We start from the raw sequence: 15,857 nt of genomic DNA on the forward strand, positions 1-15,857 counted from the left end.
GTTCTGTGAATGGGACCAGAAAAAAGCAGGTGCTTGAGAGCTCAGCAAGAGGGAAGAAGGGCTAGCGCGTGGACCCATGGGATGCAGACAATTTAGCAGCATGCCCTAATTTTTGGTTTATTCTATTTTGTTCCTATCAGGTTATAATCACTGTGTTGCCCCACCTGACCCTGCTATCAGGGACTCTGCAGGGTCTGGTTACATTGCACTAGCAAACACCCCAGCGCAGACACATTCAAGGTCAATTCTGGTTGTCTCTGCAGATCCTCAGGAGAAGCTGAAATCCTCTTGCTTTGGTCACCCAACATAAACCCACGTTTTTCAATCAAAAAAGCTCCTCCTCCAGAGTGGATCCTCCCACAAAGACCAGAATACAAAAGGCAGATGTCTGTCCTCTGCTTCCATGTGTTGGTGTTGCTGGAGACCTTGAGAGCAAGCAGCAGAGCAGGAGACAGTGTCTGGTTCCTTTGTGAGCCTGGAGGAGCCCGAGCAGGACCAGTGGCAGGCTAGGGCTGCTGGGGGGGCCGGCCTGGGGGCCTGATGTGGGGTCTCTGGATCTTTATCTGTAAATAAGGACAGGCCTGACCATGCTGTCAATATTGCACGGGCTCTGCTCTTCACAACAAGCTCAGACGGTGCTGTGGATCCCACGCCAGCCAAAGCATCCATGATGCTTCAGGACGAGGCACAACTCCCAAGCATCTTCAAGTCAGGGGGCCAGGATTCAGTTCCCAGCCCAAAGCTCCCCACCCCAACGCCCCATGGGGACAATAACCCCAGGCAGACCTGGACTGAGGGGTCAATGGCCTGGAGCTGTGGTTTCCAATGCCTTTCCAGGGAGTGGGAACGGATGGGCTCCGCTCGTTCTTCTGCCATCGTCAAAGCTGGAGCAGGGAAGATGAGCAGAGAGTGAAGACTGGGGTGAAGCAGAGCCATAGTGGGGGCAGTTTTCAGGGATGTACTCACAGGAGAAGGGCCGTGTCCTCCAGAATGTCTCCTTGGCCCTGAGAGAGGGGAACAGAAAGGGGACAACATGTGTGGGGATGCTGGGAGAGCCCCTGCCTGCTCCTGGTGTCTGGTTCAGATGGCAAAGGGACCAGCTACTGACTGTGGGGGTGAAATGGGGCTATGAAAAGAGGAAAAGCTCCAGCTGTTGTGCACAGAATTTCTTGCCTTGGCACAAGTGCAAACAAAGTTTCTTCCCAGAGACCCCTGGCTTCAGGGCCGGCAGGGAGCTGGGAACATGGGCAGGACACAGCTCCAACCAGAGCAGGGGGCTTGGGGTTCTAAGCTTCCCTGGGTGAGGATGCCTCCGCAAGACCAAGGGCTGGGGGGAAAGTAAGGAGATGATAGTGCTTCCACCCCAGCCTTGCACCTTGCCATTCTTCTGTTAACTCCCTGCTCTGCAGGAGAGGAAAGTCCAACCCTGAAACCACTTTTCCTTACTCCAGGCCAACTCTTTCCAGACAACACGTGAATTGCAGTGGAAATCATTCGGGTGGTATTCAAATTAGAATTAAATAGCCTGTCTGTAACCAAGCACTGGGTGGGATGAGGAAGAAATGCAAACTTTCCCTGACATGGGGGAGAAAGAGAAGCTAATGTTCAACCCACTGATGTTATCACACCTCTGAGCAGCAGATGACTGGGAAAGGAGCTGGAAAATGGTAAAAGGTCACCCAGCCCTTTCCCCAGGCCAGATGAGTCCCACCACTGGTGGATCTTCCAAAGGTGGATTTTCCATCAGTTTTTCTTTCTGACACCCAACCTGCTCCCCTGCTGCACCCCCAGCACCCACCCCTGTGTGGGTCCAGCCCACGGCTTACCCCTGGTGCTGGTGGCAGTACCGGCGGCAGAGGTGCAGGGTCAGGCAGATGATGGCAAACAGGAGGCAGAGCAGAGCCAGGGCTCCCAGCAAGATTCCAAGGAAGGCGGTGAGGCTGATGGCCAGCCACTCACACCGGGCACCGGCCGGGGAGAAGATGGAGAAGGGCAGGCAGCTGTGGATGGGGAGGGAGGAGCAGTGATGCTGTGGGAAGAAGTGGCCGTGCTGGGTGGCCTTGTCCACCCCAGTGCTACTGCTACCTGCACGTGGGCCCCTCTGGCAGGTGCTGGCACCGGCCGCCATGCTGGCAGTAGCCCATCTTGCAAGGGGAGATGCAGATGAAGCCGATGGTCCCCACGTAGTGGAGCTGGTAGCCCTTGTAGCCATACAGAGCACAGGGGAAATAGTCCCTCAGCTCAGCCACTGTCACTGGAGAGGGAGGGCATAGGGGTTAGGCCACACAGCATCACCCCTTGATGCTACATCAGATCTCCCTGAGCTGGATCTGTGCCTGGGGTGGGGGAGGCTGCCCATGCTCCTCCGCAGGCATTAACCGAATGCCGGGGCACAGAGAGGGCAATGGGGACAGCAGGGTGCTCCTCCCACCCTCCATAGCTCAGTGCTGGGACAACTCACACTTCACCAGGTCAGTGATGTTGTCCTGGTGCAGATGCTGGAAGAGGAGCCCTGTGCCTGCCTCCCGTTGCCCCTGCCACCCGTTGAAGGCGCTGGTGATGGCCACTGGCAGCTCCTCGTTCAGGAACCGGATGACGGTGCTGTGGCTGTTGTAGGCAAACTCAGACACCACCACAAAGGTGAAGCCATCACTGTCTGTCCTGCAGGGAAAAGAAGGGGCTGCTGGCAGAGCCACTGCTGCATCACAGAGTGACTGAGCCTCACTGTGCCTCAGTATTCCCGTTTGGGCGGTGGTAAAGAATGGATGAGGCAGGAGGCAGAGGGTGCCAAATGGCTTGTGTCTCTAAGGGTTTACCAGCATCAACACTGGAAAAACAGACTCTGGGTGAGGAAAAACGCCCTTTGTGCACCAAACCCTGTGGCCCCGTGCCCAGCCCTGCCCTGCTGGATCACTGGGGTGGGCATGGGTCTGCTTCACTGCTGACTCACGTCTGGGTGATGTTGGTGTTGCTCTGGAAAGTCTTTACCTCCAGGGAGCCCAGGATGGCTGAGACCTGTGGCAGGGGGAGCGGAAAGGCATTAGGGGAGGGCAGAATGGCACCATCATGGGGAGAGGCTGAAGGGTGATGCAGGCACATTGGCTGAGCTCCAGGGGTTGCCCTGGCCTTTGGTTCATGTGCTGGGAACCTGGCACATGGCCACAGTCATAGCTGGCATCATGCAGCTGGTATTTCCTCCCTGTGGGCTTGTAGATCTGCTGGATCCCTAGAGATCCCATGGCAGGGAGGCATATGGAAGCATGAGCACCCCAAGCTGCCGTGCTGCCCAGTGTGCTGGCATGTCCCCCTCCCTCAGCCCATCCAATGACGTACAGTGCTGTTGACTTCCTCAGCAGTGGTGTTTTGCAGCACCCTGACCCGCAGCTGGATGCTTCTCAGGGGCAGATCTGCTGGGGGAAAGCCACAGTGGTGGCTCTGGAATTCCAGGACCAGAGTGAGTGGGACTGGGGTTCACCCCCCACCGTGCACAGGCACCCACCTGCACTGGGCAGCGGCTGAAAATCCCCCCCTGCCACCAGGCAGCGCTGGTCGGTGAAAGCTGAGGGGCAGGCACAGGTGGGGGTGCAGGTAATGGGGTGCAGGTGGCAGCGTCCCCCGTTGCTACAGTAACCCTCAGGACAGTAGTGGGATCCACAGGCTGAGCCACAGCCTGGCCTCTCGCCTGCAGGACAGGGAGCCCAGATCAACTGGAGGCATCAGGCTGGCCCCAGGGCATTGAGCCATCCTCAGCTACTCTGTAAGGCCTTTCTTCCAAGATTTGTTTTGTTTTTCTTTTGTGTGTTAGGACTTCTAGTGTAAACTCAGATTCTCAAGCAAAAGCTCTTCGTTCCCCCTCCCCCAGCTGCAGCCATTTGCCCTTGTGAAATCCCAACCTGCTGCACTAGAATGTGAGCAAAAGCCATCACTTCGACTCCGTCACAGCCATCTGAAAATACAGTCTGATTTCATCCCCCAACCTCTGCATGTGAGATTTTTTTTTCTCAAGGAGAAAAATTCCATGGGAAAAATTTCCCTCACTGGAAGATTAGTGAGATCTACAGCCTGAGAACACAAGTGGCGGCTGGACTCTGGTCCCTTCTGATAAGGACAGCAAGGCCTGGGCACAGAGCTCAGGCGGGTCCCACTTCTCTCCCCTTCAGCCAGCCTGGGTCCCACAGGAACCCTCTTCCACAGAGCCCAGAGGTGATGGAGCTGAGGACCATTCCTGCCAGGGAGTGTGTACTCACCCTCCTCGCTGGCTGGGCAGGAGCAGATGTAGCTCCCCACCGTGTTGGTGCAGCTGGCATTCCCCGGGCATTCCATCCCCTGTGCGCACTCATTGATATCTGCAGAGGCAATGCACCATGGCACCAGGAGAGACATCTTGGCTGGGGTCCCGCAGGCTTTCCGGGTTCCCAGCAGCCAAAGCGAGCCCTTATCACCTGAGCAATGCCGTCCATCGCCTGTCAGACCAGCTGGGCAGGGGCCGCAGCCAGTGTATGAGTCACAGCCCACACCAGGGAAGCATCCCTGGGAGCAGGGGCCCAGAGGGTCCTGGCACAAGGGACCTGAGTAGCCACTCTCGCACCTGCAGGCTGCCAGCTGGGAAGGGGACAGTGAGACTGGCTTAGGAGGATGGGTGGACAGAGAAGACAGCCAGCACAGCTGGCATGAGGACAGGCATGGTGTGACACCAGAGGAGCTTTCCGGCACACTACCTGCAGGGAAGACTCCCTGAGGGTGACAGTGTTGCTGTAGTCACACTCCTGGCTCCTGCTGCATCTGCAAAGGGTGAAGCGGAGCTGGAGGAGTGCAGAGAGGTTGTTGGACCCGACAGCCTCCAAGTTAATGGTGAATGGGACTATCCCATGGGGTTCCCACGTCAGGGTGCCATTCTCTGCCGGGAGGAGAGGTAGGAGTTAGAGGAGGTAGCAGAGGAAAGCGTGTGCTCCCATTCCATCCTATCCCATCTTCCCCATCTCTCCTTCCATACCTGATATGTTGAGCTCTGGTGAGAGATGGGGCACAAAGTGTGCACCCACCCCCAGGGCGTGGTACTGCCTTCTGACCTTTTCTGTCCTGAAGGCTGTGAGTGAAGCGTCACCAGTGATGACCGGAGGGAAGGCGTCTGAGGAAAGAGCAGCCCAGCACACAGCTGGTGGTTTGCTATTGTGGCCTTATCACCCCTTGGCTCTGAGTCCCTCCTGGTGAGGATGGGACCCCAAGAAAGTGCTGCCGTGACCACCCACCAAACAAGGCCCTCATGTTGTAAAGCATGGTGGCATCTCCCAGGCTTGGAGATGAGCTAGCTGGGCAATGCAACGCCAAGACCTTGGTGATTTCTCTCCTGTCTCACATGGAACAGAAGAGCCCAGGGAGGGAGCAGGGCACTGCCCAGTTACCCCAGCCATGCTCTCTTGGAGGTGAGGATCTGCTCCACTTACTGAGTACTGTCTTCCTCTGCTGGAAGTCAGCTACAAGGCTCTGGGTGGCCAGGCCCAGGGCCAAGTTCCCTGTGCTCAGTGAATCGTAGATACACTCCTTGCTGCCGTGACACTGTGAGGCTGCCAGCTGGTACTGGCTTTCATTCTTCTGCCGCAGCCGAGACAAGAAGATGGGTGTGAAGTTCAGTACCGGTGAGCCCAATGACTGAGCAAACAGGTTGTTCTCATCAAGAGCCCCTGCAAGAGAGCAACCATGCGGACAGTCTTGAGTTTTTAAGGCTTCTTATATTTTAGGGTTCATTTCCACCGAGCAGTGAGGAGACCAAAGGATTTTCCAGGCATCACTTTTTTTCAGGCAAGTGTTTAAATGTCTCCAGCTAAAGCATGGCCAAAAGGTGCAGGAAGGAAGGAGGGGATCATCAAGGTGGATCCTAAGCACGGACTTACAGGTCATCCCGTAGCTGTAGATCTCCTCCTCACTGCTGTTCACAGGGATGCTGGTACCATTTGGCATCTGGAAATCATCTGTGGGGTCATGGTCCCACACACCTGGTGGAGCAACACCAGAGGGATGGAGTCTCCCGTGCCAAGTTTGACCTCCTCGCCAGTGCTGGCCAGTGTTTAGTTTAGACCCAGAGGTCCCCACTCTCACGAGCACATTCCCCCAGTTTTCCAGCCTGCTTTAGGTTGGGAAGGGAACTTGCACCACAGCTCTGCAGCAGTGCCAGAAGTCCTCACCCAGGAGGCCCTTGGTGCTGTTGCGGTACCAGTCGGGCAGGCTGCAGATCATGCTGAGGATCCCGGAGGCGGCTGAGATGGAGACGGCGATGGTCCCATCGAAGACGGCCGTGACAGAGGAGGAATTGATCAGCAGGACTCCAGGGCTGTAGTACACCTCGTCACCCATGTCTGCAAGAGAAGGAGAGCACAGAGGGAGAGTCTGCACAAGGCTAGAGTCTGAAATGATGACCATGAACTTGTGGAGGAGAGGGCTCCCCATCCACCCTGCCCAAATCAGAGAAAGGTGCAGGTGGGAGAGGTTTGATAGAGCTCAGGATGGCTGCCCTTGTACTGGGCAGGGCTGGTGCCAGTGGGTGGGGTTATCCCTTCTCTCCTGCAAATACATTTAACATTTAACAGCACATCCTGCTCACCTTGGGAATAGGAAAACTGGATGGTTTCATTGTTCAGGAGTACTTGGATGTCACCCTGGCTCCCCAAGGTCCATTCAACCTGCAAATAACGGCAGATGTCCCAGTCAGCCCCTCTGCTCCTCCCTTCCTGCCATTCCCCCATGCTGAGAACACTTAAGTCAAATCCTGTCCTCCTCCAGCCCCAGCAGACAGGCTCAGCCCCAGGGCCCATGTTGGCATGTTCTTCACTCCAGGAGACACATGATAAAGCAGCTTTGATGATTGCACAGAAGAGGACAGCCAGCTGCCCCTTGCCACCACTGGCATGGGGCACACCAAGGCCACCACTGCTGCTTGGCTGACGGTGACAATGTGGAGAGCTGTGCCAGTGGGCTCCTGGCTCTGAGCCCTCTCCTTAAACTGCTCAATGGCTGTTTCTGGTGACGCCAGAACATTCTGCTTAATGAAACAGATGGGGGGAGCAATTCTGCCAAGTGAGGAAGAGCATTCATTTGTGCTAATGCACACAAAGAGTGTGCAATGAAGAAGGTGGAGCAGACAATGCTCCTGCAGAGTCCTCAGCCCTTGCTGGCCTCTTTGCAAGAGGTGTTAGACCTGTGTCTGATGAGTCCTTCCCACCACTATTAGCACTTTGTTGGAGTGGTGGGAGGTGGCCAGGAAAGGAGAGGGTCCCACCCACATCACTCTGTAGGTGATGCAGAAGTGATACCCACCCTGCCAGAGGGGTCTCTCCCATACCCAGGTCACTCCTACTCACCGTTGCAGTGGTGGTGGAGATGTACTGGGCAGCAAATGCCACGAAGTTGGTGGCCTGGGCTGTGCCAGTCTGTGCCGTGCGCCCCTGCAGCACAAAGCTGGTCTGGGCATTGCTGGCCAGCAGCAGGACAAAGTCCCCGAGCCCATTGAAGGTGTAGGTGAGTCCATCCAGGGTGGTGATGTGGGGATCTCCAAAGGCGCCAGCTGGGGTCCAAAGGAGATGGAATCATTTTGTGGTGGAGGAAGAAGAGCAAATGTTGGTGTCACTTCAGGGAGGAGAGCACCCCCGGGGCTGTGCTGGCTCAGCAGCCCTCACCGGGATGCTGAGAAGTGTAGCTAATGCATGGGGTCTGTGTGTGGCTGTGCCACCCACTCAGTGCCCTGGCACAGAGGAGGCAGAGCCTGGGAACTCACCGAGGGTGGGCGGCACATATCCCTCACAGCTGACCCTTGGTCTCTTCTCAGCAAACCTGGAGCAGAACAGGGGCTTCCCCACTTGCCGGCAGCACCAGTTGAATGCCTCCAGCTCCCTGTCTGTGGAGGAAGGTGGCCGGGTGCTGGGGGCTGTCGGGGCCCTTGCTGCACCTCTGCTTGGTGCTTGGGGTGTTTTAGGGTGAGGGAATGACAGTGCCCACTTACCAGCAGTGGGGTGGATGGGGAGGCTCCATGCTCTCTCCTGCCAGCCTTCGAGGAAGCTCCCATCTTGGTACAGACATCGCACCCCAGCTCCGGTGGGGCTGGGGGATGCAGTGCGCAGCATCCTCACGGAGGTGTCCACTGGGCCTGAAATGGTGGGGGGGTATCATGGCCATCCCCAGAGCAGGAGGGGAGCCCCTGCCATTCCCCATCATCCCAGATGGCCACGGGGGGCTACGCTTGGCACCTCTGCTCCAGCGGTAGCGGGGGTCCAGCTCTGCCTGGGGCTGGGAGCAGGGGCATGGTGGCAGCTGGCTGTTCCAGGTGGTCGGTGCTGGCTCTGCATCCAACCATGCCAGGCACCACAGCCTGTAGTTCACCCGGGAGCGACTGTCCAGCCTGTATATCCACAGTCCACGCACGTCTGGGGAGGCAGCCAGAGAACAGCACAGCTCAGCCAAGGTGCTGAGTAGTCCTGTGGGACAGCGGTCCCTGGCCACTGACCTCACACAAGGTCTCCAGGCTCCCTCTAGAGCTGGTGTGGCTGTGGCAAGCCACAGCAGGACACAGAAGAGCCATGCTCTGCTGTTGGTGACCAGCCCTTGCCCAGTGGCTTCACTGCCCCATTGCCTCACAGGGATACGTGATGGGGACATGCTCCCAGCACAGAGCACACAGCTCCCTCCATCCATCCCCATCTACCCCAAAGAACCCTCGGTGCCGTACCGAAGCCGATGCTGCTGTGCTGGTCTGGTCGGTACTTGACAGCTCGTGGCTTTTGAGTCAGCTCGTTGTTTCGGGCATAGCCATTGCCACTGTGTGGAGAGAGAAGGTTTGGGATCACCCTTCCAACACAACCCTCCTCTGCTCCCCACAGAGCAGGTGGGGTGGGAACTGCTGCGGTTTGCAGGAGAGAGGGTTTAAATGGGACAGGGTTGCTCCAGGAGTGTGAGCTGGGCTCTCCTGGGGATAGCATCTCCAATGGTCCCAACACAGTGCTGGGAGAAGTCTCTGCTGTCTGAAAACCCAGTCAGACATGCACAGCACCTGGAGAAGCCGATCAGCACGTTGCCTGCAGCCAGCTTGGTGTAGTCCCACCGCATCCCGCCATCCTGGTAGAGCAGCAGGGCGAAGGAGTAGTTCCCATCGGTGGTGAGGACTGCCTGGTACGTGCTCGTCTGGAGAAACCCAAGGCACCCCCTTAAAATTCCCAAAGCCTCCCCTGCTCTCCCCACAGTGCAGACTGAGGTGGTGAGATCTGAAACAGCTGCCAACAGTCCCCTCTGTCACCTGGGTCTCCCACTGCTCACCTGAGTGTCATCCCTCTGGGATGGGTATGCTGGAGCCTTCTCCCATGTCACCTTCAAGGTCCATTTTGCTACATAGGGGATTTTCAGATATTTCTCAATCTTTGCTTCCACATCCTGGACAAGGGGGTCTTGGGTAGAGCTGAGGGTGGAGTACTCCTGCAAGTTGGCAAGAGAGAGGGTTAAATGAGGGAGCTGGGAGCTGGGCTTTCCCAGGAGAACATCTTTGGTGGTCCTCACCTGGTACCAGGTGGTGCCAATGCCCTGGGAGAAATCTGCATCATCCCAAAAGGCAGCCACCATTGGGAAGCTCTCCCGGCCGCTGAAGCCCTGGGGAGGTGGGTTAGGGTTGGATGGGAAATAGTTGTCCGTGGGTGGGAAAATGATCTGTCCATTATCTGTAAACTAACCAAAATAATTTGTTATTTGCCGACAACCCAGGCAGCTCCTGGGATGGCTTTTAGCCTCCACAGGTGAGCAGAAACCAGATATTTTTAATTTTATAAAAAAGATAATCGGATAAAGTTTGGTTTCTGCTCCATTTCTGTGGAGTTTTTTTCACCAAAAAGGCAGCACATCCCTTATGTGCTCAGTGAGAGGGGAACTCACATAGAGAGCATCTCGCAGCGACTTCCCAAAGGGAAATCCAATCTCTGGCTTGAACAGCGGGGAGTTAAAATCCACCATCCTCTGGACATACTCTTGGTCCCCTCCTTCGATGCCAAAGGGGTAGAGTGAGGCTGCTGGCACTGACATGGACAGGAGATGAATGGGAAAAGTGTAAAACCATTAATGTCTGCTTTTTCCATCTTGCAGCCTGGACAAACTCACCTACTTGCTGCCAAGATACTGTGACTGTTCTCTGAAGGATTGTAACCCAATTTTTAACCCACTTTTGGGATGCTCTCAGTTTTCCTATTTTGCCTTTCCCCATGAATCTGTCAGCCCAACACGCAACACAGATGAGACACCCTGGACCAGGCTGTACCCTCATTCATCACGATGCTTGATTGGCCGACAACCCCTTCTTGCTCTTGGCTTTAGGAAAAGAAAATCTACTTACTGATAAGCTCATGGGTGGGTTGGGGCTCAGGGGCAGGATTTCTGTGGCCAGCAGTGGTGTGGGCAGATGTGCTCAGTGCTGGTTCTCTCTGTGTCCCAGAGACAGAAGACGGGGAGGTGGCAGGGCTGGTGGTGGTTGGTGGTCTCACCGATGCTGTTGTGCCTGGAGCTGGGAGACCTCCCAATTCCTTGGCTGGGCTCACTGGAGCTGTGGATGCAATAGCCGTGGTGCTGCCTGCAGTGATGGCTGTGGTGCTGATGGCTGTGGTGCTGCCTGTGGTGATGGCCATGGTGCTGCCTTCAGGGATGGCCATGGTGTTCTCTGCAGCAATGGCTGTGGTCTTCTCTGCAGTGATGGCTGAGGTGTTCCCTGCAGTGATGGCTGTTTTCTGCCCCCAGGCAGTTGCCCCTGGAGATGTCTGGAAAGCAGGAGGGGATGTGCTTGCTGCTTGTCCCGTGTTGTGGTTGCTGGCAGATGCAGAAGTGGTGCGGGTTGTTGACTCAGTGGGAGTCTGTCCAGCTGCCACTTCCCCAGTTACACCAACACCAGGCAGGGATGAAGGGGTGGTTGTTGCCTCCTCTGATGGGCTGTCCAGGCTGGGGAGGGGTGAACTGGGCACTGCAGCAGCAGGGCTGGGACCAAGAGCACCCCAGGGCCCAGCAGTTGTTTGCAATGAGGGGTTACTTGTTGGGGACAGGACAGATTGCCCACCTCTGCTTGTCTCACTGTGTGTTACAGCGAGGGACAGGGCACTGCTGGTGCTGGTGTCCCTTGCTGTGGCAAACGACGTGGCTGTAGTGGCCCTGGTAACCACAGAGGTCTCCCAGCCCACTGAGGTGACTGGCGGGGTGGTGTTGCTGGGGAATATGCTGGTGGCTGCTGTGGTGGCCAGGTTTGTGCCAGTGGTGTTGGAGTCAGGGACGTGGGTGCTGCTGGTGCTGGCTGAGGGTGCTACATCCTCGTTGCTGCTCTCAGTTGGAGTGGTATCTGCACGGGCAGTGGTACCTTCAGCACCTGACCAGGATGCAGCTGTAGCCTCCCATGGGTGTGTGTGGCCAACAGCCAGTGTGGTAACCCCAGCCATGGGCTTGTCCTCAGTGAATGCATTGAGAGCTCTTGGATCTGGGTTGCGGATGCTGTCAGTGGCCTCGGGAGATGGCCTTGAGGTGACATGGGGGCTGTGTGTAGCAGAGGCACTGCTGGGAACAGCAGAGGCAGGTGTTGTGACGCTGTCCATACTGACATCACCTGCTCCCACTGCTGGACCAGTGACAGTGATGCTGGGGGTGTCAGAGGGTGCCACCATCTCCAGATGGGTGGTCCCAGGGACTGTAGGGGACAGACTGATATCTGTCTCAACAGTGCTGTGAGCAAGACCAGGGGAAGGTGCTATAACCAGCTCTGCAGCTGTGGGTGACACCAAGCCCATGATGGCCACTGTGGTAGGACTTTTACTGCCCGGGGCAGAGTGTGCTGACAGGGTGGCATCACTGGCAGCTGGCTCAGTCACCCCAGTCATAGGAGTGGGTGACCCCAGGGGCAGCCTTGCAGCCTCATTCCTCATCACAGGAGAAACTGTGTGCATGTCCAAGTTCATGCCCATGTCTGAGGTGGGCTCAGCAGTGCTGTAGCTGTGGAATGATGCAGCACTTGGCTGGGTACTGATGCTGGCTGTGTCATGGGGTGACGCCGGTGGGCCTGTCCCCACAGAGATGTCACTGCTGTGATGGGTACTTGTTGTGGTACCCGCCCTTGTGTTCTCAACCAGGGTTGAGCCCAGAGCTGCTTGTGTGGTGCTGCCATCTCCTGCCAACTGGAACGTGCCCTGGCCTCCCTCTGCAGCTGCATTTTTGGGGGTTGGCAGTGCCACAGGTTGGGGTGACTTGATGGTGGCTGTGCTGACAAGGGGTCTGGCCTTGGTCAGTGCTGGGCTGGGGTTAGTCACAGCCAGTGGGGCTGAGCGACTGCTCTTTGGAGTTGTAAGAGTCAGATCCACTGGGGGCCTTGTTTCAGAAGCATCATTCCCTTGGGCAGGTGGCTCTGGCGATGGCCTGGCAGTGATGGTCGTGTGTCTGGCAGTCAGCCCTGCTGCACTGGCATCTGGGTTCTCCTCTGTGCCCACCTCCAGGAACCCCATCCCCATTGCTTGCCCTGTGGTGCTGCCATCGAGGTGGGGGTCACCTGAAGTTCCCATTGCTGGTGGTGTGGTATCCAGGGACAACGGGGATGTGACTGCTGCCATCTCTTGGGGGATGCCAGATGGGGGCACCCCCAGAGCCATTCCTACATTGACACTGCCTTCCATTACACGGGGGACATCTGCTTGCGGTGCCATGGGGATGGTGACTTCTTTGAGTACCCCTGGGATACCTGGTACAGCTGTGCCTATGCCCGGTGCAGTGCTTGGTGACCACGTCTCTGTCCCTGGAGGTTCCTCACGTTGTATCCCAGCCCAGAGCGGTGGGGCTGGTGCAGGTCCAAGTGTGAGAACAGTTCCTGGGGCTTCTGAGCCTCCTGTGGGACCAGGCTGGCTGTGGCTGGGGGATGCATCAGGCACAGGCAGGGTGGCTCTGGTGTCCTCCAGCTTAGTGGCACTGCCACTGGCCAACGATGCTGTTCCCATCCCTGCTTCATGAATTGGAGTGTTGCTAACAAGGGAGGATGGATGGGCAGCTGGCACTGTCCCAATGCCATACGCAGCAATGGAAGATGTTGGTGCAGCTCGAGGGGCCCTCTCTGGTTTTTCTCCACCGGCATCCGTGAAGGACAAGGGCACGGCCATGCTGGGTCTGGTTGGAGGGGTTCTGGCTGCTGAGGGGGTCTGGGGGAACAGAGAGCCTGTGGAGTGCAGAAAGGGCCTTGGAGATGAATCACCAGGGTCATCGAGAGCTGCACTGGGGGACAGGCTCATTCTGAGCCCCCCTGGGGTGGCCTTGGTCTCTGGGAACGCAGTGCCTGCTGTGGCTTTGGTGCTGTCCTCATTCCTAATGGACACCAGTTCAGCACTGGTACTTCTGAGAGCTGGGAATGATACAGTGGGGATATGCTCTTCAGCTACATCATTCATTACCATAGCCAGTGTGCCTGGAACTAGTGCAGTGGTCTGGAGGTGGATGACAGCATTGGCTCCAGGCAGTCCATCTCCAGCAGTTTCTGGAGCAGTGCTGTGGCTGGGGGGAAGCATCTCTCCTGTGCCTGGCACAGCATCACCAGGGGGTTGGGGCAAAAGGGCTGGAGGCAGCTGAGCAGGAGGCACACTGGGGTCCTGTGAGGCACTGTGGACAGTGTCAGACAAGGCACGTGTCCCTGGCTCTGCAGCCTCGCCAATGCCAATGGCAGCAGAAGAAAAGGTGACCTTTGCCAAGGATGCGCTTGGGGGGTCTGCAGACGGTGGGGATGCCATCCTGGCTCCTTCTGTGGCTTTGGTGGGGGGCACCCAGGGGAGGCCAGTGGCAGGGTTGGCTGAGGCTGCTGCTGTCTTCATGGGGCTGCCCCTGTCCTGAGAGATGCCGGTTGCTGTGTCTGAAGGTGAGGTGGCCTTGTCCAGCCCCAGCATGGCCTCCTGAACAAGGAGTGAGGCAGTGCTGTGTGGCTCAGCAGAACTCTTGCTGATGCTGGGATGTGATGTCCCTGTGCTGTGCTCGTCCTGGGGGAGCAATGGAACTGTAGTCTGTGCAGTCCCTGGCATCCTCTCGGCAGGGACAGCACCCACGGCAAGACCCACCGTGTGCCCCGTCGGCACGAAGGACAGAGGCTGCTTGTGCCAAGCGGTGGTGGGAGGGGGAGGGGCGCTGCTTGGGTGACTGGTAGCACCTGGAGAAGAGACCCCAGCCCCCGACCCTGCCTGGAGGCTGTCTTGCACTGCTGGACCCCCGGGGAGAGCTGCTGGGCTGGGAGGCCCTTCCTGCTCACCACTGCTCCCAGCTGGGACCAGCCCTCTTGTTGTCACCTGTGGCACCAGGATGCCTGTGGAGCGAGACAAGGCAGCCCCAGCTGGATCAATCCCACCGCGGCCCCAGCAGGCAGGAACTTGCCCGCGGCCAGCTGCCTGCCGGCCTTACCTGAGCCCTGGCTGCCTGCGGAGGCGATGGTCCGGCCGGCGGGAGAGGGGTGCTCCGTCCGTGCGACCACGGTGGTAGGGAATGCCTGGCACATGCCCAGGTCCGAAGGCAGCTCAGCGCTGGTACTGTCAGCTGCACGGGATATGCTGCCTGACTCTGTCGGGACCAGCGTGGGGACAAGGGGCTGCTCCTTCATCTCCCCGGCTTGTGCAAAGGTGGGTGAGATCGGGATGAGGAAAAAGCAGCCAGGGGTTCCCATCACCTTCATCCCTCCTCCCTGCTGCGGGGGGAGCACCCATAGCCCAACCAACACCAAGAGCAGTCAGACACCTTGCCCAAGGGCGAGAGTCCCCCTTTGATCCTCAATTGCCCCCCCACCTTCCCCTGCTGCAGTTGGGAACCACGCCAAGGCTGTGGCACCCGCAGACAGAGACTGGGCAAACCCCAGCCAGGCACTCAGGCTCGAACTTGGGGTATTGGGAACAAGCCGGAGGGTTGTTCGCAGCCCATCACCCATCACCCATTCAGCTCACTGGCACTTTCAGCGACCCTGGGACTTACCTGGCAGCACCCAGAGCCCCCACAGCACCCAGCTCCAGAGCAGCCATGGACCCCAGGACCCCATGGTGCTTCCTCGGTGTCAGGGACAGGGCTGCAGCTCTCCCTGTTTCAAGGGAGGGACGCAACAGGTGACTCGACCGGTGAGCACTCCCCCGGGTGGGGGGGACGGGGACACCACGTGCCCTGCCTGTGGCACTGACGTCTGTGTGTCCTCACAGCCCGTGATGAGGTGGCAGCGTCCCATTTCTGGGGACCCACTGATGCTGGGGGACACCCATTTTGCCATGGGATGTTTTAAGGCCCTTCCCAGGCTGACCCCACTGTTGACAGCCCACTGTTGGGGTCCCCAATTCCTGGGGAACAGACAGTGGGTTTCAAAGTCACTTGGCCCAAAGGCCCTGGGATGGCAAGTGGGGACAGGGGTCCCCAACACCTCTGTGGGGTGGGTCAGTCCTGGGCTCTGTACCCCCATCCACCCTCCTGTTTGCTGCCAGGTCCCTCCATGCTCAGCTGCGTGGCTGATAACCCCTGGCAGGGGTTGGCTCACCACCAAGGAGGAAGAAGGAAAGAGCAGGCTCCTACTGGCGCCTTGGGGTCCTGCGTATTGACCCTGCCCTGTCCCCCCCTCGGCACTGCCGCCTGGGACCTGCGGGCAGGCCTTATCTGTGCCATCGCAGAAAACGCCCACGCAGCCCGGATGGGGGGGGGGCTCCCGCATGGGTGGCGGGGCCAGGCATTGCCCTGGGTTGCAGGTCACCTTCCACTGGGGACAGAAGCCAGACGGACCCAGCTGTGCAAATGGACTCAGTGAGGCCACTGCAGCAAATGTGTTTGCCCCTTCACAGGATCTCACCCAGTTCCAGGATCACTTAAGG

At 57.9% G+C, this 15,857-nt stretch overlaps 1 protein-coding gene across 3 annotated transcripts; it reads right to left on the reverse strand.

Annotated features, from left to right (window-relative positions):
• Positions 1 to 96: 96 nt before the first annotated feature.
• Positions 97 to 15,163, reverse strand: MUC4 (mucin 4, cell surface associated). Of its 3 annotated transcripts, XM_064666172.1 has the most exons (30): positions 14,983 to 15,163; positions 14,422 to 14,625; positions 11,107 to 14,326; positions 10,361 to 11,076; positions 9,907 to 10,046; positions 9,538 to 9,702; positions 9,301 to 9,456; positions 9,038 to 9,168; positions 8,717 to 8,805; positions 8,238 to 8,414; positions 7,994 to 8,137; positions 7,769 to 7,888; positions 7,356 to 7,558; positions 6,599 to 6,677; positions 6,183 to 6,353; positions 5,892 to 5,993; positions 5,445 to 5,681; positions 4,994 to 5,128; positions 4,719 to 4,897; positions 4,443 to 4,602; positions 4,248 to 4,346; positions 3,500 to 3,682; positions 3,334 to 3,407; positions 2,951 to 3,015; positions 2,462 to 2,661; positions 2,086 to 2,254; positions 1,827 to 2,000; positions 967 to 1,004; positions 787 to 884; positions 398 to 563 (listed from the first exon to the last, which is right to left on the reverse strand). In XM_064666172.1, the coding sequence occupies exons 1-30, from the start codon at positions 15,044 to 15,046 to the stop codon at positions 507 to 509; spliced, it is 7,749 nt and encodes a 2,582-aa protein (XP_064522242.1). In that variant the 5' UTR covers positions 15,047 to 15,163; the 3' UTR covers positions 398 to 506. The 3 variants fall into 3 exon arrangements, with proteins under 3 accessions (XP_064522243.1, XP_064522241.1, XP_064522242.1); XM_064666173.1 differs by having other exon boundaries at positions 97 to 563; positions 10,361 to 14,326; positions 14,422 to 14,577; XM_064666171.1 differs by having other exon boundaries at positions 97 to 563; positions 10,361 to 14,326.
• Positions 15,164 to 15,857: the final 694 nt, after the last annotated feature.

Source organism: Pseudopipra pipra, chromosome 10 (genome assembly GCF_036250125.1).
Source record: "Pseudopipra pipra isolate bDixPip1 chromosome 10, bDixPip1.hap1, whole genome shotgun sequence".
Taxonomy (NCBI): domain Eukaryota; kingdom Metazoa; phylum Chordata; class Aves; order Passeriformes; family Pipridae; genus Pseudopipra; species Pseudopipra pipra.